This window comes from Mus caroli, chromosome 14 (assembly GCF_900094665.2).
Source record: "Mus caroli chromosome 14, CAROLI_EIJ_v1.1, whole genome shotgun sequence".
Taxonomy (NCBI): Eukaryota; Metazoa; Chordata; class Mammalia; order Rodentia; family Muridae; genus Mus; species Mus caroli.
In genome coordinates this window covers 51,562,068-51,588,686 of record NC_034583.1, presented here as the reverse complement: position 1 = coordinate 51,588,686, position 26,619 = coordinate 51,562,068, and the positions used below count along the sequence as shown (strand labels likewise).

Below are 26,619 nucleotides of genomic sequence, written 5' to 3'. Positions count from 1 at the left end.
CATGGATAAATAGTATACTTTATTATTAATGGAGAAGAAAGTTATGGGAGGCAGCCACGTGAAAAGTTCCCTAAAAGACAAAGGTGACCGTTGTATCAGGTGAGTAAGTTCTGAGATTATTTTCCATTTGTTTAGTAGTTGTCTGTCTCTGTCTGGGTTTGTTTGCAGTTTTGGGAAAGAACTCGGGGTCTTGGGTACACTAGAAAAGCAGTTTATCACTGAGCTATGTTCCCAGTCGTGATGGTTTGTATATGCTCAGCCCAGGCAGTGGCACTATTAGAGGATGTGGCCTTGTTGAAGTAGGTGTGCCCCTGTTGAAGTAGATGTGTCATTGTGGGCTGGGCTTTAAGACCTTGATCCTAGCTCTCTGGAAACCAATCTTCTCCTATAGGCCTTCAGATGAAGATGTAGAATTCTCAGCTCCTCCTGCACCATGCCTGCCTGGATGCTGCCATGTTCCCGCCTTGATGATAATGGACTGAACCTCTGCACCTGTGAGCCAGCCCCAATGAAATGTTTCCTTATAAGAGTTGCCTTGGTCATGGTGTCTGTTCATAGCAGTAAAACCCTAACTAAGACACTAGTCCTGGTTTTTTCTCTTTTCTTTCATTCTTTTTTCTCTTTTTTTGTTTTGGGAGGTGGGCGACGACTTCTCTGTGTAGCTTCTACCTCAGCTCCCCAAATACTGGGATACAGGTATGCCCCACTCAGCTGGAAGGTCCCCTTGTGTCTTATATCTTGTAATGTGTGATTTGACAGTAAAGACAAATGAGTCTATCCAGCTGGTAGTTTCAAGAAGCAGGTCAGTACCTGAAGGCCCAGTGAAGTCCTGTCTCTGCTCTACAGCTGGGCCATCTGCCCACTCCCAGTTAAGCTTTGAAAATGCATGGGATGAGATCATATCAAAAGAGATCAGCATTTGGGAGGTAAGAAAATCCATCTGAAACTGACTTAAGTAGGGTTCTTAAGTTCATTTAGTTTTTCTCCACTGTTCAATAAGCCAGAAAATGCCAGTGATAACCATGAGTAAAATTAGGCCAGCCAAGACAAAAGTTTTAATTTTACTTATTATTTTCTTTAAACTTTTTTTTGCAAGAATCTACTTTAATCTGTCAAGTCATTAAATATTGTCAAATCAATTTGTAGAAGCTAGATAGATCATGGGAGAAAGGCATCAAATTGTAGGGCATGCAGCTTTCTTAGCAACAAAGGAAAAATTACATTTATAATGAAGTGAAGTTGTGATTAAAATGAAGTGGGAAAAGACTCCAACACAGAACACAAAAGGTTCTTAAAAGTCCTATTCTTTCGAAACCATTGAGAGGCTTAGATCCCAAAATACTACTAAAGGGCCAGTCACTCCCCACAATTCTCAGCTGAACGTGTGGGATACAATAAATGCTGTGAGTCACTGTCAGCAGTGGGGTCATTTGCATATGATTTACATACAATCTTTTAGCAGGCAGATTAAGGCATTCACAAGTCTAATCTTTTTTTTTTCTTTTCTAAAAGGGGATCCATTGACAAGTGGATTGTTGGCATCATGTCAGACTTACATCAGCCCTTGTCCTGGCCTCTAACCACTGGATATTAGCAAGCTGATAAATTGTCCTTCTGATCTGTATATTAATATTCTGATCAGGAAAAGGAGGCATGACAATATTTGATTTTGATCACTGATCTTTGCAGTGGTCAGCGAGTGGAGGGCTGAGTCTGATTCTCCACTGGAAAACGCCAATGTTAAGAAAGTGTAGAGCACATTAAGAAACTATAGAGCACATTATTTATGAAAGAGAGGCATGCCCTGCATGAATTAGCGTCAGTGTAGAACTCGCTAATGGACATAATCTATTTGATGAGCTTATCTTTCTCCGTATACTCTTGCTATAATCATCTACTTATGTACCCGTTGATTCATTTATGCTGCTTCCTGCAAATGATTCTGGGAGGCACTCATGCACATCCAATATATTAGCTGCAAGGCAAGTACTTTTAGGGGCAATCTCTTGTGCTTGTAGGGAGTGGAAAAGAGAAACACTGCCTCTTTAGATGACTGGTAATGTGCTTGCAGTGTTGTATTTCTTTCAAATAAGACCCCCAGAAAAACTGTAACCTGTGAGCTGTTAGCAACATCAATATGTCTGTATCTTTCCACCATGTTGGAATTTACTGAATAGCAATAAGTCACAGTACATTGATCCCCCCCCCCCCAGCCTTCACTCAGCAAGTACTCATTATTCCTTTGGAACTCGTAGCCTTGGTACAAACACAAGTTCTTTCACCCCAATTGCTAATACTGACTCTCAGTCACAGGCTGAGCATCACAATTCAGAGGTGCAGAACAGCTAAGGAGGGGCAAAGGTGTCCTCACAATTTAAGGTTGTTGATATGTAATGTATCCTGCACGGAACTGTAACTGAAGTCAAGGCATAGATTGGATTTGTCTTGCTCACATCGGTGAGCCTCAAAATCGTGTACGGGGGAAGCAACTGGAATGTGGTGCACATAGAGCACTCAATGAGGGAAAATGTTTACACGCTTATGTTACTGACAGGTACAAACTTTTAAAGGACAAAGTTACAGCTATTCTAGCACTGTGGATCTCCATGGCTTTGATTTGTGGTTCTAGCTATAACTGGACAGCCCTCAGAACACCAACAGGGCTGGGAAGCTGCTGTCGACTGGATGGTTTGAAGGCAATTGTGAATAGAAGGCAGACATAAGAAAAGGGTACCTTTCAGAACACATGCAAACACTGGCTTAAGGAATCTAAGTCAATGGGTTGCTTGTTACAGACTGGTAATTGACTCCATCTCTGCACTCAGAGGCTGTGCTCTCCATTGTGGTTCCACAGACTTTCTGGAGACTCTGCTGCCCTGTCTCTCCAGGCTTAGGGCTCCCTCCAAGTCAAATGCAGGTTTGTAGAGGTAAAGCTGTGGATAACTGGACAACAAAAGCCGAGGCTGGGGACAGGGGCACAGAAATCAGGAACCAAGGGACGCCACTGCTCTTATTAAGGATGTCCGAGGGGAGCAACATTAAATTAAAACTCAGTGGATTTGGGGCAGATCATGTGCCGGCTCCTACAGGGTTCCTTTCAAAAACCCTTTTGTTGTACATGATTAACACAAACACACCAAATCCAAGAAGGCTCTGGACTCATACGAGGCCCCTCCTCCATCATGGGCCACCTTAAGCGGTCTTTCCAAACCTTGCTCCCTTGCTTTTTCTCCTCTGGGATCCATTTACCTGGTGGGAAGAAGATGCAGACAGTGTCTGCTCTGCTCTCAACAGGTTCGGGATTCCCTGTTGGACCTCCCCTTTCAGCTAGACCTTCTAAGGGCAGTAGGTCTATTTTTACTACAGTTTCCACTCCCTCCTCTCACACACCCGGGTAGGCTTTCAGAAATAAAAATTAAAAGATCTAAAAAAAAAAAAAGTGCCGATTAACTCAACTGTTGTGCCCTGAATCCACAGGAAACCCAGAATTGTGAAATCGGCTACAACTCACAAAAGTCTTTTTATTGTTTCAGGTTTGAACTCTGCCTCTCACCATGTGAATGCTGGCAGGCGACCCCAGTCCAGAAAATATTGGTTTTATATACATTGTAGTTAAGAATAGTGTGAATATTCACAGAAAAAGGGAGTAGAAGGTGGAATAGTACTGAAGTGGGAGGGGGGTTAATGGGTGTGTCTGTTCAAGGACTAATTTTATAGCCAGTCCTAACCGTCTGTGACCTGACCTCTGTTTACCTTTTACTTTTTCCATGGTCTCCCTTGAGCTTGTTATTTCTCTATGGTCTCAAGGACAGGCACCTGGAGAGTTATCAGGAGGAGTGTTGGTTTTGGGGGACCCAAAGGTGGGGAGAATGTCTCACGATGTCTTCTCAGTTCCCCCTTTCCTCATTAAGGGGGAGTTTTATGGGTAGTGCCATTCTAATGCTAGGGGAGGTAGGGAGAGCCCCAGGTTGCTGTGGAGGAGGCAGCACAGAAACCAGCTACTATCTACTCCTGTGATGGTTTGTGTATGCTTGAGCCAGGGAGTGGCACTATTAGGAGGTGTGGCCTTGTTGGTGTGTCGCTGTGGGTGTGGGCTTCAGAACCTCATCCTGTCTACCTGGAAGTCACTCTTCCACTAGCAGCCTTCAGATGATGATGAACTCTTAGCTCCTCCTACACCTTGCCTGCCTGGATGCTGCCCTGCTCTCACCTTGATGATAATGGACTGAACCTCGGAACCTGTAAGCCAGCCCCAATTAAATGTTGTCCTTTATAAGACTTGACTTGGTCATGGTGTCTGTTCACAGCAGCAAAACCCTAAGACAGCTCCCAAGGCCCTCATCAGAGTCTTGTAGTAATATTTAAGCATCTCTTCTTCTAGGTCTTCATAGAGCCTTTTCAAACCCTAAGTCCTCCCATGCGCACGGAGAACCTAAATACTCCTCATTGCCATGCTGGTAGCTCCCATTATCCCCTTGCTGACCCTGCATCTCCTTTCCTGTTCAAGGGAAACCGTGTGAGTATGGCCCAAGCACAGAGCTGAGAGAGAGAACCAGCGAGCGGGCCTTGAGCTTTAGCTACAGGAAATCCCAACCCTGATTGGATAATTATAAGATAATTATAACAATATGTTGTAATAAAATTTAACGAAAGCATATGGATTATTTCTGAAATGTCCCATTTGATATTGTCAGACCATGGCCATCGCTGGCCATGAACTGAAGCTTTGAAAAGCAAATCTATGGGTGAAGAGGAACTGCACTGATTGATCTTTAGAGGCTGAGTTAGCTGTGGCCAGGGAGACTGACTGGGCAGTAGGCGTGAGAGCCAAGGCCAATGCAACAGGAAATGGGAGGCAAACTTCTGAAGCCTCATGGCAACCCAGGGGGCACCGGGCAGAAGCTTATGCTAATGCAGCAGGAAGATCAGGCAGGCTCCGGCAGCGTCATTTCTACTGTGCATCTGTGTGACAAACTGCCCTGGCCTCTGACTTCGGCACTGCAGACGCCAGTGATTTCCCATTCCAGCCCTCTCTGTAAAGGGCCCAGAGCACTCTCTACATCAGTCTGTATCTTCCTACGGTCCTTCTCCTTCTCTGTGCCATCTCGCTCGCCCTCTGTGCTCACTATCTCCCGCTCCGCAGGAACCAGGTCCCCAGCTTCCCCCTGCTTCTGTCCCACCTACCCACACCCTCCACAACACTTGAGATATCACAAATGATGCCCTTCCTCTTGGCAGAGATCGCACCGCCTCTGCTTTGGATCCTGCATCGCTGCCCTTCTCTTGAACTTGGCCTTGTCAGTCACCTCCTCTCTTCCTTTTAACTTCAGGCTTCTCTGCTCAGTGGTACCTTTATCTTCAAAGTATGAACTTAGGAGGGGAGGAAGGGAAAGAAGAAGAAATGGGAGGGAAGGCGATCCTTCTTCCAGAAGACCAGCCCTCCATCCTTTTTCTTCCCGTGTTCTACAGCACGCTCTGCGCATGTCCTTTCTCATCATCCACCTAACTTCCCAGGCCTCTGCAATTAGGATTCTGCCCCCTCGATTTTTCCGGATCTGCCAAGTGCAGTAGCCTACTTTCAGCTTTACTCTTCTTTCACAGTCAGCCTTGCTGATTTATTCTCCTCAGCATGGCCTGGCAGGCAGCCCCTCCCGGATCTCACTACTCCAGCCCAGTGGCTCTTCCTTGGCTCCCGGTCCCTCGAGCCTTTGTCAGATCACAAAGCCTATTGACATGCTGGCAAAATCCACCCTTGGTTTCCCTAGAAACAGCCACTTTGTATGGTGCCGGTCTAGATCCTCAGCAACAGACGGCAGCAACCCGAGAAGACAGGCAGTAGAAGTACTAAGCAGAGTGGAATTGTCAGAAATTCAACCCACACAGCTGAACTGACCTGAGTATGCCCTAGGAGAAAGCTTCCAGATCAGAAACTACCATCCAGTTGTTGACACAGAGAAACTGCCCCTCCCGGAGTTTGGGCTATCAGACCTCCCACATCACCTCTACGTGTGAGAGGGTTCCTGATTTTAATAAGTAGCCATCTACCCAAACTGTCCTTAATCTCACCTCGAGGCATAGCTTCAAAAGAGCACACAGCGGACTTCGCACCTTTCTAACTTCTGTTAGCTTTTGCCTCACCGTGGTCAAATTTCCTGTCATGCACAATTGTCAGGAAGAAAGATGTACTGGGACGCATGAATTGAGAGGGTTTTTCTTTTTCAGTCCACCATGACAAAGCAGCTCGTTGTGACTGCAGGAGTTTGTAGTGGACTCTGTTCACACTACAGTAGACAAGAAAGCAAGGCAGGAGGCAGTCAGGAATAACGAACCCCAGGGACCCCACTCCAAAGAACTCCCTCACTAAGTCTTCAGAACTTCCAAATAGTGTCACCAATTAGTGATCAGCCTTCTGAACAGAAGCCTGGGGTGGGAGCTACATTTTCAATTTAAGCCCTAACCCTTTCTGCCCTTTAAAGGGCTGTAAGCATCAATTGACTATGTAGGCACATGCGTGGTCTTAGTTACCTTATCCTGACAAACACAACCTAAGGGAGCAAGGGTTTGCTATTGGGTTCTAGTTCTTGGGTACAGTTCGTCTTGACTGGGAAATCCTGGCCACAAGAGTATGGAAGAGCGGGTCACAGTGTGCCCACAGTTGCACTGCAGAGAACACCTCCTGGTGCTCAGCCAGCCTTCTCCTTTTTGTGCGACCTAGGGAATGGCACTGCCTACTGCTAGGCTGGGTTTTCCCATCTCAGGTAACCCAATCAAACTCAATTTCTCACACAACCAGAGGCTCACCTAATCTAGGTAATCCCTCAGAGGTGTGCTTGGAGGTGTGTCTCCTGGGTGATTTCAGATCCCGTCAGGTTGACATCAACAGAAACCATCGCACGTATAGACAAAATTCAGAGACCAAAGCTCAAGAGGCACGTTTCTTGTGCTAATATACCAAGCACTTCAGGAAGGCTTGTGCCTGGAAAGCACACTTTAGATATTTTTTCTCTCTCTCTCTTTTTAAAAAAAGGTTCATTTTTATTGGGTGCCGTATGGATGTCTGCGCCATGTGTGTGCCTGGTGACCTTGGAGGCCAAAAAACGGGCATGAGACCCCTTGTAACCGGAGTAATAAATGATTATGAGCCACCCTGTTTGTGTTGGGAAAGGAATCCAAGCCCTCTGGAAGAGCAGCCAGGACTCTTAACCCATGAGCCATCTCTTCAGCTCTGAAATCACTTTCAACAAAAATTATTCATTGGTTCAAACAGGCAGAAAGTCCAAGAACAGTGCTAACCTAGGCAGGTGTAACCTAGAGCAAGAGTGTGAGCTCTAGCCTTTGATCTCCAGAGCTCCCTTGACCCCTGTGATGGTTTATATATGCTTGGCCCAGGGAGTGGCACTACTAGGAGGTGTGGCCATGTTAGAATAGAAGTGATCTTGTTGGAGGATGTCTGTCATCATGGGCATGGGCTTTGAGACGCCATCCTAGCTCTCCGGAAGCCAATCTTCTCCAATCAACCTTCAGATGAAGATGTAGAACTCTCAGCTCCTTCTGTACCATGTCTGCCTGGACGTTGCCATGCTCCTGATAATGGACTGAATCTCTGAACCTGTAAGCCAGCCCCAATCAAATGTTGGCCTTATAAGAATTGCCTTGGGCATAGTGTCTGCTCACAGCAGTAAAACCCTAACTAAGACACACACACACACATCCTGCTTATCCACTTGGCCTCCTTGTCAGACATTTGCTGCAAGGCTAGATGGCCGATAGCAATTCCTAGTTATATTCCTGTCAGTACTGCAACCCCAGCAAACATAAGGCTCTTCCTCTATATTCTCCTTGCAAAAGTCACAGAGGGAAGTCTGCCTGGACTGGTGTCTCAACTGGACTGGATGGGTTACTGTACTAGCTGGTTTTGTGTGAACTTGACACAAGCTGGAGTTATCACTGAGAAAGGAGCCTCCCTTGAGGAAATGCCTCCATGAGACCCAGCTGCAAGGTATTTTCTCAATTAATGATCAAGGGGCGGGGAGGGCCAGGTGGATGTTACCATCTCTGGGCTGGTAGTCTTGGGTTCTATAAGGAAGAAAGCTGAGCAAACCAGGGGAAGCAAGCTTGAGTTTCAGTCCCAACTCCCTTTGGTGATGAACAGCAATTTGGAAGTATAAGCTGAATAAAATCTTTTTTCTCCAACTTACATCTTGGTCATGATGTTTTGTGCAGGAATAGAAACCCTGACTAAGACAGTTACTCAGTGGAGATTCTCAAAGCAATCCAGACACTGACAAAAGATGTCCGGCGCTGTTGTCGTCTCCTGTCTACAGTAAGCTTTATTTTCCAGAGGCAGAAGGTGAGCTCCCTGAAACACAGTAAAAGGTTTGTGCAGCAAACACACAAGCCTCTTAAAGTCATCGTTGTCTGTGTCAGGCAGCGGGTACTGCCCACAGTTGTGTGCACTGCTTGTGATGGGCAGCGTGCTGAGTCTGTGCGCACTGTCCTCACTACACGCCCTTTGCTAGCATGTTCTAAGGGCTACAACAACAGGACCTTTCCATTACACTATAATCTCATAATGAGTCCCCTGTCCCATGGTTGGTCATTTTTTTTCACCCTCCTCTCCCACAATCCAAGGCAACTGTGGGCTTTTTATTTACCTCTTATTTTTATCATTTTCATGAAGTTTTATATATTTTTTATTAGGTATTTTCTTCATTTACATTTCAAATGCTATCCCAAAAGTCCCCCATACCCTCCCCGCAAATCCTCTACCCACCCACTCCCACTTCTTTGCCCTGGCGTTCCACTGTACTGGGGCATATAAAGTTTGCAGACCAAGGGGTCTCTCTTCCCAAAGATGGCCGACTAGGGACATGCAGCTAGAGACACGAGCTCCGGGGTACTGATTAGTCCATAATGTTGTTGCACCTACAGGGTTGCAGACCCCTTCAGCTCCTTGGGTAGTTTCTCTAGCTCCTCCACTGGGGGCCCTGTGTTCCATCCAATAGCTGACTGTGAGCATCCATTTCTGTGTTTGCTAGGCCCCGGCATAGTCTCACAAGAGACAGCTATATCAGGGTTCTTTCAACAAAATCTTGCTAGTGTATGCAATGGTGTCAGCGTTTGGAGGCTGATTATGGGATGGATCTCCAGGTATGGCAGTCTCTAGATGGTCCATCCTTTCGTCTCAGCTCCAAACTTTGTCTCTGTAACTCCTTCCATGGGTGTTTTGTTCCCAATTCTAAGAAGGGACAAAGTGTCCACACTTCAGTCTTCGTTCTTCTTGAGTTTCATGTATTTTGCAAATTGTATCTTGTATCTTGGGTATCCTAAGTTTCTGGGATAATATCCACTTATCAGTGAGTGAGTACATATCATGTGAGTTCTTTTGTGATTGGGTTACCTCACTCATAGATGATGCCCTCCAGGTCCATCCATTTGNCTAGGAATTTCATAAATTCATTCTTTTTAATAGCTGAGTAGTACTCCATTGTGTAAATGTACCACATTTTCTGTATCCATTCCTCTGTTGAGGGNCATCTGGGTTCTTTCCAGCTTCTGGCTATTATAAATANGGCTGCTATGAACATAGTGGAGCATGTGTCCTTNTTACCNGTTGGNACATCTTCTGGATATATGCCCAGGAGAGGTATTGCGGGATCCTCTGGTAGTACTATGTCCAATTTTCTGAAGAACCGCCAGACTGATTTCCAGAGTGGTTGTACAAGCTTGCAATCCCACCAACAATGGAGGAGTGTTCCTCTTTCTCCACATCCTCGCCAGATTATTCTAAGGGCTACAACAGAACCTTTCTCGTTACACTATAATCTCATAATGAGTCCCCTGTCCCGTGTCATTTTTTATTTTTTAAAAAGTAATTGTGATGTGGCCTGTGATGGACATATGGTTTATCAAGCAGTGTTATGTGTTCTTTAAATTGTGTCATGTAATTTAGGCAGAATAGAGAGACGTTGTGGCTAATATCTGTAATCCCAGAACTTGGGAGGCTGAGGCAGGAGGATTGTGGTGACTTAGAGGCTGCCTGGAGTATAGAGTGACTCTGTCTCAAAACAAAACAAAACCCAAAAATGAAGAGCAAACTAGAAAGTTCCTGGGAAGAATTTAATATAGGGGACCACCTATAAACTTTGGGGTAGATCTGTGAGCGTGTTGCTGGAGAGGCAGTCCTCTGGATTTACTGTTTCTGCAGCTTCTTTCTCTAGCTCTGCTCAGGGTGAGGCCCATCAAAGAGAAAACATGCTCACACAAATGGGTGATGAAATATTGAAAACCACTTTGCAAACCTTTCAAACATTTATAACAGTTGAAATTAGGTTTCAAAAATCAATCTGCTCTTCTCTCTCCTTCTTCATGGAAGTGTTGATGGTGAGAGTAAATAGCTTTTTAATTCATTTGAACTCTTTGGTGCTGGACTTTTGCAGTGGGGATGCTCTGCTCTGCATTTCTCAAATGTTTCAGAGCACTGGCCCACACGGCAGAAGCAGAAACTGGGTTAAGGCCCCCTTATCTCCGACATCACAGCCAAGCCTTTCTCCACCTCAATGCTGGCTGCAAAGATACCCTCCTTAGATGATTCCAACACAGATTCCATCTGCAAGCCCACTTCCCTGTCCATCAAGCAGCAGGCTCACCTTTCTGTCCATCAAGCAGCAGGCCTGCCTCCCTGTCCATAAAGCAGCAGGCCCACCTCCCTGTCCATCAAGCAGCAGGCCCACCTCCCTGTCCATCAAGCAGCAGGCCCACCTCCCTGTCCATCAAGCAGGTGGCTAGAGACAGAAGAAGGTTTTCAAGTGCTGTGTCACCCTGCTTGCCCTTCGTAGCCCTATAGGCAGTTGGGTTTCCATTCCCAGGCCCGAATGCAGACCCAGCTGTTCCCTTACCAGCCCTGCAGGCAGACTTAGCCCCGACCCCCGCCAGCCCTGCAGGAGGACCCAGGTGCTCCTTCCCAACCCATTAGGCAGACCTAATGGGTTTCTCTGTCACCTCTTGGTACCCTTCGTACCTCTGGGTACCCTGGATGGATTTGGATTAGATAGATCTCTAGCCCAGGTTCTGGGCAGCCACTTCTGTAGTCAGTTCCTGAAAATACACCTTTGAGGAGTCTCCAGTTAAAGCTGTAAATAGGGGGTGGAGAGACTGCTCAGCAGTTGTTGACCTGGAGGAAGACCCGTAGGTCCTCTTGTGTTTCCTATGAACCCATCCTTGGACCCCAGAACCCACCCTACACAGCTCACCACTGCCTAGGATTCCAGTTCTAGGGGTTCTTATACCTCCTCAGGCATCTGCATACACATGATGCACACGCATACAGTCAGGCACACACATGCATACATATAAAAAATAATGCATAATATTTTTTAAAAACTATAAATAAGGGTTGAAAAAAATTCTTTAAAGGTCCAAAGAGATCTAGCCCCACACTGTAACCAGGAAACAAATGTGACTATAAAGCAGCTGGGCATGCAAGTTGTGAGAAAATGGCATCTATTTTTATGTGTAATGTGATAAAAATTTTGTTTCTGTCTATGAGTCTGATAAAGTTAAGCTTTTCTGTGTCTTTAAATGCTGTGATTGAACCCTGGTATTAGGACTCTGACCAGCTGGCTGCAAGTTCGGGACTTCTCCGACCCTCTACTCAGGTTTGAAAATTCACCAGAATGACTAAGAGGAACTCTGAGGGAACTACATATGCTACTGCAGGTCTAATAGAGGCTACATGTCAGGTGCAGACCGATGAGATGCTCTTGGGGAGGAAGGGCAGATAACCCCTGGACACTGGAGTGCTTCCCAACTCCGAAGCTCAGGTGAGGAGCCTTCGTGGTCAGAGATTTTACAGGGATTTTAGTACACGGGCACAGGGAATTAAGACACCTACCATGTGCTTTGTGATAGTTCACTTTTCATTACTATAACAAATCAATTTATGACAAGAAGAGGTTTTTGTCCATGATTAGGTGGCCCCATTGCTTTTGGGCCTGTGAGGAAGTGTCTCATCTTGGTGGCAGAGTATGGCTGACGAATCTATGAAGAAACAGAGGAGGAGTCTAGTCTCAACACCCCCCAAAGGTGTGCCTCCCAGCGGTCTTGTGTCTTCCCACTATGCCCTATCTAGCAAAGGCTCCACTGCCTATCTGTAGCATCATTGTTGGGCCCATGCCCAATACAGGGGCCTTTAGGTGACATTGAACTGTCCTTCTTTGGAGTCTGTAGGTCAAGAGAGAGATCAAACTGATGACACTTGGATCAAAGTCCAACCTTGTAATCAGATAGTCAGCCTCTCTGGCATAACCAGCACGTGTGTGAACTCGATGTGGCCTCAGGGTCCACTAGGAAGCACACAGATGCTTCTGAGAGGTTCCAAAGCCTTACAGGCTCCCTCTCAGAAAGCAGAAACAAAGACCAGACAAATACTTTATTCTTCAAAAATCCCAAAGAGTATCAGTTTATCAGCATAAGACAAATTGGCAGATAAAGCAGCAATGCTAATATGAAACTTAGCGATCAATTAAAGTGTGCCAGTCCTCGGGCTACAAACCTTTGTCATCCTTTAAAGCTCTGCGGGCTGAGGTCTGGAAAGGTGGCTCAGGGGTTAAAGACAATGACTGCTCTCCCAGAGGTCCTGAGCTCAATTCCCAGTAACCACATGGTGGCTCACAAATGTCTGTAATGGAACCCAATGCCCTCTTCTGGTGTGTCTGAAGACTGCTACAGTGGACTCATATAAATAAAGTAAGTTTTTGGTTTTTTTTTGTTTTTTTTGTTTTTAAAGATCTACAGACTGGCAAATGTTACTGTCAGAAGTTCAGTTTGTTCTTGAACCAAACATTGGGTTTGTACTTGCTGGCAAATAAGGCTGTACACCCACTATAGAAAAGCAGAAATCCCCTTGGACTGCATAGAAAGGCATTTAAAGGTGGGCTTAGTCAAACCATTGGGCCTCTGGCATATCTGAGAGGCTGAGAAAGCAAGATGTCACACCAGGCTTCTGAAATGCAGTCCCACGGGCCAGATCAGGATCCGGAACCTTGTTAAAAACACATCACCATCTGGAAAAGGGTACAAGACTCGGGGCTGTGAGAAATTGGGGTCTCCTGGGAAATACTGAGGTGCCAGCAGCTGACAGAGAAATGACAAGACAGTTGCTATAAAGCTTGCCTGGCAACTCGTGAAGGTCAGGTTCCCAACATACAGACCGTTTGCTTGCAGTGAGAAGTGTGTAAAACAACCATGCCTCCAGTCCTGTCTCTTTATGTTCATGCCCTAGGAGGTGTGCGGTGCTGTAGGAAAAGATAGAGAACAATCGTTCATGTTCATGTGAGTGAGTAAGTGAGTGGCGGTACCCAGCCCTGCCACAGAGCATGTATGAAGGTCAGAGAATAACTGCTTTGGGTGTCAGCCCTAACCTTCCACTCTGAGCCTCTTGTTTACTAGGTCTTGTGCCAGAGTAACTGGCTCTCTGGCCTCCGGGCATCCCCACCTCCATCTCCCATTTCACCTTGGGAGCGCTGGAATTACAGACATGTACCATCTTGTCCAGTTTTATATGTTCTTGTGTGCAAGTGAGTGCATTTAGAATTTTTAATCGAAGCTTATTTTAAAATCCATTTGCCTAACTATGGCCAAATTCCATTATGCTTTATCTCCCTAGAACCATCTCATTCTGAATTTTATATCTTTTTTTCTCTAAAAAGAAATTTCTTTCGAGACTGATTGACATACGAGCTCAGACTGTGGCAACATGCACGGGGCCTGTCTACAAGGGTCTGCACCAGATGGGGCCCCCCAAGCTGAAAGGAGAAATGAATATATCCCCATCTCTAACTCAGAAGCTATCTCCAACTGCTAGCCATTTGCAAGTGAAAAAATAGCTTTCTCCAGTGGCATCTCGCTGGGTATATTAACCCTAGGTGCCACGCCCAGCAGTAAATGGCCAGCACCAGGTAGAAGACTTTTCCTCTCAGACTGTTTTGTTCTGCCATTTTCTTGTCTTACTGGTCTTTTGCTTGTATATGGTTTCTGATTTTGTGGGGTTTGTGGATTTTATTTTGTGTTGTGTGTTTCTTGTGGTTTCCTCATATACATATACATATATATATATGTTTGCCTGTTTGTTTTCTAAAGAGGGAGAGAGAGAAAGGGTGAGGAGGATCTGGGAGGGGTTGGGGAAGAGCAAAGAGTGATTGGAATGTATTGTATTGCATTTTTTATTTTTTTCAATTAAAAATAATTTATGGTAAAATTTCAGATATTGGTTTATTTTTATTTTGAGTATTTTGCCAGCATGTATATCCATGTACCTTGTGCATGCCTGTGTCTTCAGAGCTGGAAGAGGGAATAAGATTCTCTGGAATTTGGAGTTACAGGTGGTAATGAGCTGCCATGTGGCTGCTGGGAATGAAATTCATTCAAGTCCTCTGGAAATCAGAACTCAGAGCCACTAAGCTGTGTGTCTCCAGCCCTTCTTTTGTCTTGTTGGATGTTTTACAAGAGAACTAATGTTTGTCTTTTTAAACTAAAGTATCTCTGTTTTCTTTTATTACTATCAGATGTTATAAATAGTATTCTGTTAAAACTTTTAGACAATTTGTATGTGTGTGTGCGTGTGTGCTTGCGTGTGTGTGTGTGTGTGTGTGTGTGTGTGTGTGTGTGCACATGCGCGCGTGTGTGTGCACATGCAGGTACCTCCAGAGGCCTGAAGGATGTCTTGGATCCCTCAGAGCCTGAGTTACATGCATTTCTAAATTGCCTGATTTGGATGCAGGGAAATGAACCCAGGTCCTCTACAACAGAAGCAAGAGCTTCTAACCACTGAGCCAGCTCTTCAGCCTCTGCACAACTTCTTATTTTATGCCTAGGAGTTTATTCTGTTATCCTTCTAGTTGGTCTACCAGGCTGGTGTGGAATTCTGGTGATCCTCCTGCCTCAGCTTCCTGAGTGCTGGGATGACAGATGTGAGTTACTGGGCCCAGACTGAGTCTATCTTCTGCATGCTTGAGCTCACACTTCTGTAAATTCTCTCTCTGTCTCATAGGTCTCTAGATCTCAGGGAGACAAAAAACAAAGCAAACCAAAACTTCTCTATAACGTAGCCAGCCTGGGATGTTTTGTTACAGTAACAGCAGTCAGGTAGATTTGCACTTTACCTCCCTGCTTTCTTCAGCACTTCAGGGAAAGTCTAATCTTGGTATCTCTGAGCTTGATCTTCCTCACCACCTTATTGAAAGGATGTGTCTTTCCAATTATTTCCATGAGAAAATGATGAGGGTGGAAGACACGGGGCTGAGAAGAAAAGGAGGGGCATAAGGAAGGGAAGTGACGTTTGTGAACTCGCCGTCCACTCCCATTGCTCTCTGGTTATATATTTACAGTGAGTAACCAGGCCCTCCCTTGAAATGACTTCCGCATGGTGTTCCACAGATAAACATTAACGTTTCTTGTCATTTAAGACAATTATAACCATCCACAGCATAACCAAACCTGTTTAAGGGAGATGTGCTTCCAAACAGCACACATGACTTATTTTTCAACACAAAGTGCAACAACTTCATTATTCTTCACACGGCTTCTGTGAATTTGACTCTGTAACATACAGGAACTGAAAACCTGCCACCAAACACCAAGTAAACAGAAAACAATCTGGAGAGATGTCTGTGACCTTCTTTTGACTGTTACCTAAGAGTCCTACAGATTAGCTGGTCTCACAGGGGATTACAGGCAAGGAGAGTTCCCCAGAAAAGGACTCTGGAACCTGGACAGACGATAACAAGCACACTTTTCTTTTCTTTTCTTTTTTTTTAGACTCTGCTTTATTACAGGTAACTGAAATCATGGAACAAATGAGATTAGAACTTAGGGGTTTAGAACATTAAATATGTGAAAGTAATTTAATGTATTAACTAAGAAGAAAAAGGATTTTTTTCTAAAGCAAATAACTATTCTTTAGTCTTAATCCATTTCTTTTTTTTCTTTCTATTTTTTATTAGGTATTTTCCTCATTTACATTTCCAATGCTATCCAAAAAGTCCCCAATACACTCCCCACCCCCACTCCCCTACCCACCCACTCCCACTTTTTGGCCCTGGCGTTCCCCTGTACTGGGGCATATAAAGTTTCAAGCACACTTTTCTAAAGGCAACTGCCTAAAGCAAACAATTTTCAGTTGTTTACAGTGTGGGAAAAAACATGGGCCTTCCATTGGTGTCTCCATCTTAGTTACACACATTACACACACACACACACACACATACTCAACACACACACACATGCACACACAAACCAGACATTGCACATATGCAAATCACACATACAACAGGCCTATCATACCCAAAGAGGTACATCACAGACATGCACACACATGTATTCATCACACACCTATCATATGTACTCATGTGTGTGCATGCACATACACATACGGACGCACACACATTCCTCACTGTTGTTAGTATACTTCCTAAAGAAATTAAAACTCTAGAAAAAAATCCTAAAAAAAAAAATAACGGCCAACAGATTTTGCTTTAACTGCAAAGGAGCAACAGAATTTATTGACCAAATTTAAACACAATAGTTAAAATGGCAACATTATATTTTCATTGTAAGATGAATGAAAGAAGAGAGCCCATTAGTCCAACCTGTTTACATTTGTTAAAAGAGTGACTATCAAAACCAGCAACATGCACAGTAGTACATATGCACAAAATGGAATTATATCAACAAATATACAAAATATTCAAAATAAAAATATTTACAGGTTTAAAAATATAAACATTGATTCATCTATCCCATTAGACCATCGGAGTAGTGAAGGAAAACGGACCCTATTGGTGTTTATAACCCTTCTTAGAAGTAGGTTTGGAAAGCACAGAGTTCATTCTAGGACACTAATTTTTGATATTTTTCAGGGGATTAACATTCTATTATAAAAATAATATCTATAAACCTACCAGTTACTAAGGATTTTTCCTCTTGTGCACAAAAGTGATGTAGCCAAGCCCTGTTCTCAGAGGCTCTCCTGGCAGGAAGACTACTACAGAAGTGGAGTTTCTGCTTGGGTTTCCTTAGTCACTGATGCTAAACAAGCTGCATTTGTTTTTATATCACACTGAGATGCTGTATGGGAGTCAGACAGGCAATCTGAAGCTCGGAGGAGGCTGGTGGGTTGCTGATAACAAATGAAACCCATAGGGCTCTAAGGTCAGAGCTATTCTCACTGATATTCTTCTTAAATCCGCCACTATCAATCAGATCAGTTCTGCTAAATTTATTCTGGAGGCAACAAAAAAATCTTCAGTAGTTAATTAGGCAGTTAAGAGCATTCATTAAAACTAACTAGCTAGCAGGGCGGTGTCACAGGTGCCAGAATTGTACACACGTGATAATGCTGTGTCCCCACCCCCATGCTCCTTTGCTATAAATGCTGTGTTTACCTGCCATATGTATTCTGATAGTTCTACTTTAGTTTATAAAATGACTCAGACTTGAAGATGTCTGAGACAGTTGAATGCATCTCAAAGAACCAGGAGCTAAGGCTGCACTACAAATATGTGTTCTGTATTACGGAGGAGAAAGTTAATTTTTAAATAACCCTTCCAGTACTCCCCAGCTTATGATGCAACAGAGCCAGAACTGGCATTGATTTTCTCACTGTGTCCCATTACACTGGGGCAGAGAAAAGTTGACCAAAGGTAGGTAATGTGTGAGTGAGTAAAATAATCTTGTTAGTTGTGATATATTGATGCAATTTCAAACTAATTTTCCCTAAACACTGAGAAAGGTATCTCACTGAGATCAAAGAGAGAGGAAACAAGGTCAAAGCCTAATGGATTCCGCACTGAAATTGCTTTTCTGGCTATATTATTGGCAAAACAGAGATAAGAGTGTATAGTCCATAAGTACAATCTAAATAACTAGAGGCTATGACCCCAGATTTTAACTGGCCTAGATAGGAAAAAGCTGACTTGCCCTGGATCAACCTTTTAGACTTGAAATGTAGGATTGGGGGGGGGAGGTTGTTTGTTTTTCATGAAAACCATTGATGGCTATTTAAAAACCAAGTTAATTTTTAATTGAAATAATCATTTAAATGATATGCACCATCATAAAAATGGAGTTGGATTCTCCTAGTTGAGTTAAAATGAGCAATTCAAAAGGTGACTGTGGGCTGAGAAAAAAAAGGTCTCCAATTAAAGCCTGTGCTGTGGAGTCAGGTTCAAGGCTGCCCCTGTTACTCAAAGCATGGCTCAGGCCCCACTGAGCCCCAATGACCTTCAACCTTCTCAAGAACCAGTTTCTTCCTCTGGAAAATGTAGACAAAGCAAACCAGGGAACATTGTAAAGCAAGGTTAGCAGCATGGCTTCTAACACTACAGGGAGCTTCCTCTGGAAGTTGGTAGGATTAACCATACAATCATAGGATGTGCTCAATAAATATCAGTTGAGTGAATGAATACATTGGAAAATGTAGAGCAATATTCCAGGGCCACGGAGGAAGCGAGATGGATGACTTATGATGGAAGGTGCTGCCATCTGGAATTCAGAGTGGGACCAGGCCAAAGGACGACTCAGCCACGCCCCATTTAAGTAGACAACAGACAAAAGATGATGGTGGGAGAAATTGGAACTGTGAACTGAAGTTAGGTGTGTAAAATGGCACATCTGCTGTGGGAAACAGTGAAAATGGTCCGCAAAGGCTTTAAAATGGAATTACTGTAAGACTCAGCAATTTCTTCTGTGTATGATCTAAAAGGCTTGAGGTTGGAGTCTTGAAAAGATATTTCCCATCCTTGTCTACACTGAGGCATGATTCAAGTAGCCAAGACACAGTGCTGTGTCTGTTGACAGGTGACCAGACACATTCAGTGGAGTATGCCTGCTGTACAATGGAGCCAGCTTTCAGAAAGGAAGAACTCTTAAATACATGACAGGGTGGCTGTGATATCTGGAGATGTTGTGCTCAGTGAAATGAGCAAATCATAAAAGCACAGAACCTACCAGACCCCATTGTTCTGAGGTGTCTAAAACAGTCTAACTCCTAGAATCAGAGAGGGGAATGCTGGTGGTAAGGGGCTGGAAGGGGGCATGAGGAGTTGTTGGTCAGCAAGCAATAAAGTATCCCTTACTCCAGGATGCATAAACTCTAAGCATAAGCTATAAGCAGTGTGCCTATGATCACAAGTACTGTATTGTACACGTGAAAACTAAAAAGGACAGACTTCATACTGAACGTTCTTACTACAATGAAAATAACCCAGAATACTCAGAACAAGGCTGGTCTGGTCTAGGCTTAAGGTAGGAAAACAAGTGAAGCGTGCCTGGAATGGCCAAAATCTTATCAGGGAAGGAGTGTTGCCATGACAACAGAAGAGACTTCTGTCTGTACTTTCCAGCTAATCCTTAGCTGGAGAGGATGCTCCGAAGAGAAGGAAGCAAATTGTTTGCCTATGGACCCCAGAGGGACAGGGAGCTGTCCGTCTCCCTGTGTGTGACACAAAGCTAACGTCATCAGTTTGGACGTGAGGTGGCTTGTCCTGTTAGAATCGGAGTGAGGTCAATGGTTTCAGCAGCTCTTAGCAATTGTGCTCCCACAGGACAGTAAACAGTTTATAACCCTGCCCCAGAGACTAGGAAAAGGAGGAGATACAGAGAAAGAGTCTGCAATGAAGAAGAAAAAAAAAAGTCTGAATTAAAGTCCTACCAGGGAGACAATTTCACCTCACATGGCTAGGGATAGGGTGGAGTAACTCTCAGTGCTCCCCAGGAGCACGGCCACACAGGAGTTTTAGAACGTTTATGTGGCTTGATTGACCTGCACTCTACTCCAACATGCAAACTATAAGCAAAAACATACAAAGGAGAGATGAGTTTTAATGATTATTGAGAAAACAGCACAACAACATGTAATCCCCCAACTGTGCTTTTTATTATTATTATTAAGTATTGAATATAGTACATGTCCTGGAGATATGGGTTGCATTGGATTCAAGCCAATATCATAAAAGCTGCTTGTCTGTCAGCTGGAGGCTTTGTGACACTTTCATCTTCCCTGTTTTAGTTCAAAAGAGAACTCCTCTCCCTAATTCAGTTCCCAGACTACCTTTTGAAGGCTTCGTCTGTGTGCAGGTGGAGCAATCACTTCCTTCCTAAGTGGCTATTGTTGCAACACACTACTTCCTTTGAACCATCACCTGAGCAGAAGGCCCCAGAGATTCACTCAAGAACTGACAGCCACTGAAAGTATTGAGAGCAGGGCCAAATGACACAACCAGTGACCACTCTGAGGACACACGAGCACCCCGAGGTGCTCCTGGGCGGCTCCTTTCTGCCACACACAATCCAAGAGACACCTTGCTAAGACCTTGCTTGCCCATGCTGGTCCATACAAATTTTTGTGTAGTAAATGGGAAATTTCTAAGGCTGAATTTACACAAATAACAGAGTCCTTTCTTGGTGGCTGGGAAAGGGAGGGACCAAGGTTAGCGTGGTATTTGAAGTTCTTATGCAGCCTTCTAAATGGCCATTCTGGCAACAGGGGGAGGTAACTGGAAATTCTTGAGTTAATTTTTAAGCACCCATGAGGGAAGCAGAGTGTGTAAAAAGATGTCTCAGTAGAGGCCAAGCACAGTGAGCCAAGTCCTCCCATTCCCAAAGCAAGGCAGGTATTTATAACGGTTGAAAGCACAGGAGGTGCATGCTAGCACGGTCCAGAAGGCCAACCACATAGGGAGGGGGATAATCTCACTGTCCCAGGGCAGCAAGCAACTTGGATGAACAAAATAGGAGAGATTCAGCCACACAAGTCAACCTCCAGAGAGCGCTCAGTGAGGAGCTTCTCCGGAGAGATGGAAACAAGGAAAACTCCAGAAAGTGTGGTCAGAGGCATCCTGACACCTGATAGGGCCTTTTGACCTTGACAATTGAGTCAGCGAAGGGCTCTTTGCATATTGATTTCAAGGAATCAAAAATAACTGAGATGAGTGAGGGAGCCTTTCAAGATGGTCTAGACGTCCGCACATGCGAAATATGGAACCTGTATTTATTTGCATGTCAGTCGGCAGATAACTTTTGTGCAAAATGCATCTCCAGGAAGTTGGAGTGATCTTTACTCCATTGTTATTGCGTGAAGTTATAAAAATTTATTTCCTCTTGGGATGTTTTGAAATGCTGTAGCAAACAGAAATGTCTCCCATTCCCTGATGGAGAGAGAGAATAAGGGCTTCTATTGCCAATAGAGTTAAAGCAGAACTAAGTTGGCTTTACATTGTGTGTGTGTTAGACATTAAAGTCAGGCTGCCTTATGCAGAGCCATTACACTGACAAATTCCTGCCCAACAATTGATTTGGCTTCTTGTGCTCTCATGTTAGGCAGTTCTTTGCCCAAAGAGTGCCAACCCAATGACCCTTAGAACTGTACATACCAAGAACGCATCATTTGCTCATGTCTGACCTTTCTCTACAAATAAAAAAACAACAACCCATAGCAAAGAGGCCTGCCCAATCCTTAGAAGGCTATCCAATAACACATTCATAAACACTTGAGTGTAAATCTAGAAGTTTTTTTTTTTTTTTTTTTTTTTTTGCAAACACAGATAAAGCAAAGCAACCCTTGGCACGAGGAAGCAATTCTGATCCCTTTTCTGTGTTTGGAGAAGACTGACCACCATCCCACCTGCTCATGGCTAGGGACATTTAATTCATTACCAAGCCCTTTACTAGACTGGCACGGCTGTTGTTCTTAAACGAACAGGGTAAAGGAGAAAAATCAGAGGAAGAAAAAAGTGTGGTGAAAAGTATAAATTAAACATTTGAGGTCTTAGGTAAGTGATTAATTGCCAGGGGAAATGAAGATAAAAATTTTCCTTCACTTACAAAGAGAGGATGGCATAGAGGCGAATGTACAGATAAGCCCCCAAGTCTGGAACACTTGGAAGAGTGGCTCCTGTTGCTTTAGCAACCAGCTGCCATTACTCTGACAGTATCTGATCTCATTCTTCCTATGTTACCTTTCCTACACTGAATGAAAACAAAACCCAGCCATGGAGTTGTGCAAAGGTGAGTATAATCTTTACAGGGAAAAGCATAAGAAAAAAAAAAAGGTCCTTTGTTTTCCTGCTAGCAGTAAAATGTATATTCTCTCCACTTCTAGGAGAAAACAAATGCATCTTGGGTCTAAACATTTCTATCAATATTAATCAAACTGAAAGTCTTTTCTCAAGGGCAGAAATAAATTTCAAAATATTGTCCAACCACAACTATTTTGAGATGTCTTTTGTCTGTTACTTTTTATGCAGATGAATTCCTGAGCATAGTTGAGATGCTTGTATGGTGTCTGATAATGAGTCTAGAATGCTTGGGGTGGTGAGCACATGGCGGGGGTGGTGGGAATCCCATCTATAAATACAAGGAAATTAAAAAATAAAGCATTGCTTTGAGACAATAGCAAGGACCTGAGACCATACGGTGAGAGTCAACAATCTGACTAAGGTATACAGCAGACCTCTGCCCCCCTCTTCGAAGCCCCCCGAATCACTACAAATCAGAAATAGCAATAGGCTCCTCTGTGCCTTGTCAAGTTTTCCTTGATGGCCACTTAATTTTGCTTTCTTCATACTATTAAAATAAGTTTTCATATATTTCGCTTTTTTTTTTCTTTTACAAAATATAACTAAAATCTTAAGACACAAAATAGCAGACCATTTGTTAGTCATCTCTCCAGAACCCGAATTACACGCTGCTCCTATCATTCACACACATGCCGGGTCACTGGGATCTGTGCCATCTCCTAATGAGCCGCAGCACCTCTGGTAGAAGCAGCTCCGGCCCTTGGAGTTAAATGCCCTGAAGTGTATCCGCAGAAGGATATCAGTTTAATCAGCAGATCCTAATAGCATCCTAGAAACCCCTTCTCTGTATGGTTCAGCCTGCCAAGGCTTCAAAGTGTCAGCTGAAACATTAGAAAGCAAATATCCAATCAAACCCCTTCTCAAAAAGTCATTTAGTAGCATGTTTATATACTTAGGTTTGGCAGTATCTTATGGAGAACACACCTGTCTCAGGCATAGGTTTGTATAGCAAAAGTCAAAATAATAGCTTTTAAAATTTTTTTATTTTATTTTTAATTTATTTTTAAAATAATAGTCTTAAACTTGAATTTTTCTATATTTCTTGATATGTTCATTTTGGACATATCTTTGGAGAAATGATTGGATCCAACATTTTATAAACCAGGTAAAATTTCTGGTTTGGGCTGAGAAGCAGACTTTTAACCAAGGCCAGGAAAACCACTGTTCAAGGGCATCAATAGTGTGTGTGTGTGTGTGTGTGTGTGTGTGTGTGTGTGTGAGAGAGAGAGAGAGAGAGAGAGAGAGAGAGAGAGAGTGTCTTTGTGTGTGCAAAGAACCCTAATAAGTCAAAAGCAGCACTGCCCCAAGCTATAGTACATAAAGAAACTCAATGGTTTGTCAACATATCCAGCTCTAAGACCAGACTTTAAATCCTATATAATCACAGGTTGAAAAATGTTAAGCATGAGATAAACGGTAAAGTATGCATTAGCTGTACATAAGAAGGTTGAAGTTTACAAACGTCAAAATACTGTGTAATTAGCATTTAGTGAGATCTTTCCCTGATCTTGAATTTTGCACCAAGAGGGAGGAGTGGATCCAAAAAAAAAAAAAAAATACACAAACAAACAAAAAAAACACATAAACTACTCGTGAGCCTTTTATTTCTCCTCAGACAAACGATCTGAGCCAGCCATACTAAACCTCTGTTTTCTTCCTAGAGATAGAGCTTTCCTTCCCTATTTGCATATCTGGCATTGGAAGCTGGGGGCTTTCTGCAGGTCAGCAGCCCCCTGGTCTAGTCACACAGCTACATGGAGCTTTAGCTTTGAGGTGTTTTCCACACAGTGATAAAGCAAAGGTCTTTTTTTTTTTCTTTCCTGGAAAGAAAGGCAAGAATCCTGTTGTTCAGTGACTCCGAAAGGCCCTCTTGACTCTAGAACAGCCTGATATCCTGGTGGGATTTTTTTTTTCTTTTGTTAGATTTGGTTAAATCTTATTTTCTGCAAAGGCAAAGAGGAGGAGGAGGAGGAAGGGGAGGAAGAGGAGGAAGAGAAGGGAGAGGAGAAAGAGGAGGAAGAAGAGGAAGAAGAGGAGGAGAAAGCCCAGATCTTCTGTAAAGGTTAAAAGAAAAGGGAAGGCGCTAGAAAAGAATTCTCAGAAACTTATCTGAACTCCAGGTGTAACATCCCCTTTCCAGGGTGTCCTGTCCCTGTCTCCAACAAAGACTTCTAGGCCATATGGAGAAGGGTGGGTCCTAAATGATTTGCTTTGGAGAAAGCGAACTTCCTTCAGTGGTTTCCAGGGGAAAGTTGTATTCCTTAACATATGGCCCATCCATCCTCCTTGGCCTTGGGGACCTCACAACTTTTTGGCACTGTCATGGCATGCTGCCGCCCTGATGGTGGTCCCAGCCAAGCCCCGGTTGCTGACCCTACGGACCAGCACTTTGGAAACAGGGATTTTTGTTCTGGGCACCTCACTCCTGGCTGGTTGCTGGTGCACCACCGGATGGCTGGACGGAAGGTTGGAGAGATGCTTGATGCTAATAGGGATTTTAGAGTCCTTCAGCAAGCTGCCTGGTGTTCTCAGAGGACATGTGATGGTGCCTGGAGACACCGGCTTTAGCCGGGACAAGCAGGGTGTGTCCTCTGTGGCAGGAAGGGTGGCTGGGCTTGCTTCAGGTTCAACGTAGAGATCGCAGAGAGCATCGCCACTGTCGCTATCCCTGGGGATGACCACCTTCTTGCTGCTGCTGTTGCTGATGCTCTCTTCTTCAGGGCCAGGAGTGGTGGAGTCCCAGTAGCCCTCATCGCTGTTAGGAACACCTTCTTGATGCTCCTTCTCCGGATGTTTGGGCTCCTCCTTCTGCTGGGACTCAATGGGAATTCTGTGGAGCCTCCTGCGCTTGACCGAGGACGCGTCCTTGGCTGCTTCCCCACACCGGGTATCACTGGAGGTCTCGGGGGCCAACTTGGTGTCCGAAACAGTGGCTGCCTTCGCTGCACCTTCTTGAGTTCCTTGCCCTTGGTCCTCAGTCTGGGACAACATGTCCCAGAATTCCGGGAGATAGGTGTCGTCCACCTGATCCGGGCTGGCCATCTCCTCCCCTCCTCCTTGGTAGGCCACCACGCTGGCGTTCTTTTTAGAGAGAACTGGCTTGCCTGGCCCGGGGACATGCTTGTCACAGCTGGGGCCTGCCTCCTCTTCTGGGTCTGCAATAATATCTCCACAGCCTGTAAGAGAGTCAAAGCTTTTCAGTGAAGTCACGTCAGAAAACATCAAACAAATACGATCTGCCGACGGGTCTGAGGGTGGATCAACAGAGGAAGGGTCAGGGACGGCAGACGCCCGGCCGCTGCCACCTTCGGAGTCGACAAGGGGGACGGTCTTTATCGGAACGTCACCTGTCTTGGACGCATCCTCGGCCGCCTGGACCTCACCGGCTCCCGACTCGAGGGCTGCCCCGGGCTTCTCCTCGCGCCGATGCCCCTCGGCGTCCTCTCCCCGGGAGCTTTGATCGCCAGGGCCGGTGGGGCTCCCGGCCTCGAGGCAGGTCCGCTCCGGGGCGCTCTCGGCTGACGCGGGCGCCTGCTCTCCCCCTGCGGGCTCACCTGCTGCGTGTCGCGGGGCGTCCTGGCCCGGGCTGTCCGGGCGGCGCGCGGCTCGGGGCGGCTCCTCCTTGACGCACTCCAGGCTGGCGGTGAGCGAGCCGGGCAGAACCAGGTTGCCCGGGCCCGCTGCGCGCACCGCCTTCTCCTCCTCCTCCTTGCCGCGCTTGTCCCTCCGGTGCCAGCGCATGCTGCTGAAGATCCCTTTCAGCCCCCTCTTTTGTTTGCCGCCAGCCTTGCTCGCCTCGGCATGGTCTCCCTTGCCGGTCTCCGATCGCCCGTTCTTTTTCAGCAGGGAGAAGAAGCTGTGGGACTTGGCCACCGAGCTGCTGGCCAGGGAGCCCAGGCCAGGCCCGGAGGCTTTGGGGGGTCCGGGGATCGGCCGGGCCCCGCTGTGATCGCTCCCGCCAGGCGGCTCCTCCTTCTTGCTGCCCTCCAGCACCAACACCTCGGCTAGTCCGTCGTGGGTCCTGCTTCTCACCATCCCCGTCGGCCCCGAGCTCTTCCCATCCCCTTTGTTTTTGACCCCAAAAATGCTGGGCATGGTGCCCCCCGATTTCCTTTTCTTGAATAACTTGAACGCAGCCTTATTGATCTTCCCCGACGGCGGCTCTGCGGCGGGCGTCTCCGCGGCGCACTCACAATGCGAGTCCATGTCTGCAGCGAGGGCCCCGGCCTGCTCCTGCCTCCCGCAGACCCCCGCGCGCGCGCCGCCGCCGCGCTCGCTGACAGCCGCGCCGCCGCCGCGGCTCCTGCCCGTCTCCATGGAAACCGAGTGGGATCAGCCGCTGTCGTCAGCCGTAGGCTCGCGCCAGGCCACTGTCACCCGCGTTCTAAATCAACCTGAGCGGCTCTCGCTGCTGCGCTGTGGCTACTGCGACTGCGGCGGCTGAAGCGCACAGACTGGACTATCTCCCCTCCTGCCAAGGGCTTAT

At 45.4% G+C, this 26,619-nt stretch overlaps 1 protein-coding gene across 2 annotated transcripts; it reads right to left on the bottom strand.

The window, feature by feature from the left end:
• Positions 1–16,535: 16,535 nt before the first annotated feature.
• On the bottom strand, positions 16,536–26,450 carry Amer2 (APC membrane recruitment protein 2). 2 transcript variants are annotated; one of them, XM_021182063.1, is made up of 2 exons: positions 25,688–26,450; positions 24,048–25,309 (listed from the first exon to the last, which is right to left on the bottom strand). In XM_021182063.1, exons 1-2 carry the CDS (start codon positions 26,448–26,450, stop codon positions 24,435–24,437), a joined length of 1,638 nt encoding a protein of 545 aa, XP_021037722.1. In that variant the 3' UTR covers positions 24,048–24,434. The 2 variants fall into 2 exon arrangements, with proteins under 2 accessions (XP_021037721.1, XP_021037722.1); XM_021182062.2 differs by having other exon boundaries at positions 16,536–26,450.
• Between the last annotated feature and the right edge of the window lie 169 nt (positions 26,451–26,619).

What these genes read in the sequence shown, in the direction of transcription:
- Amer2 (XM_021182062.2), bottom strand. Translation starts at nt 26,450, where the DNA reads ATGGAGACGGGCAGGAGCCGCGGCGGCGGCGCGGCTGTCAGCGAGCGC.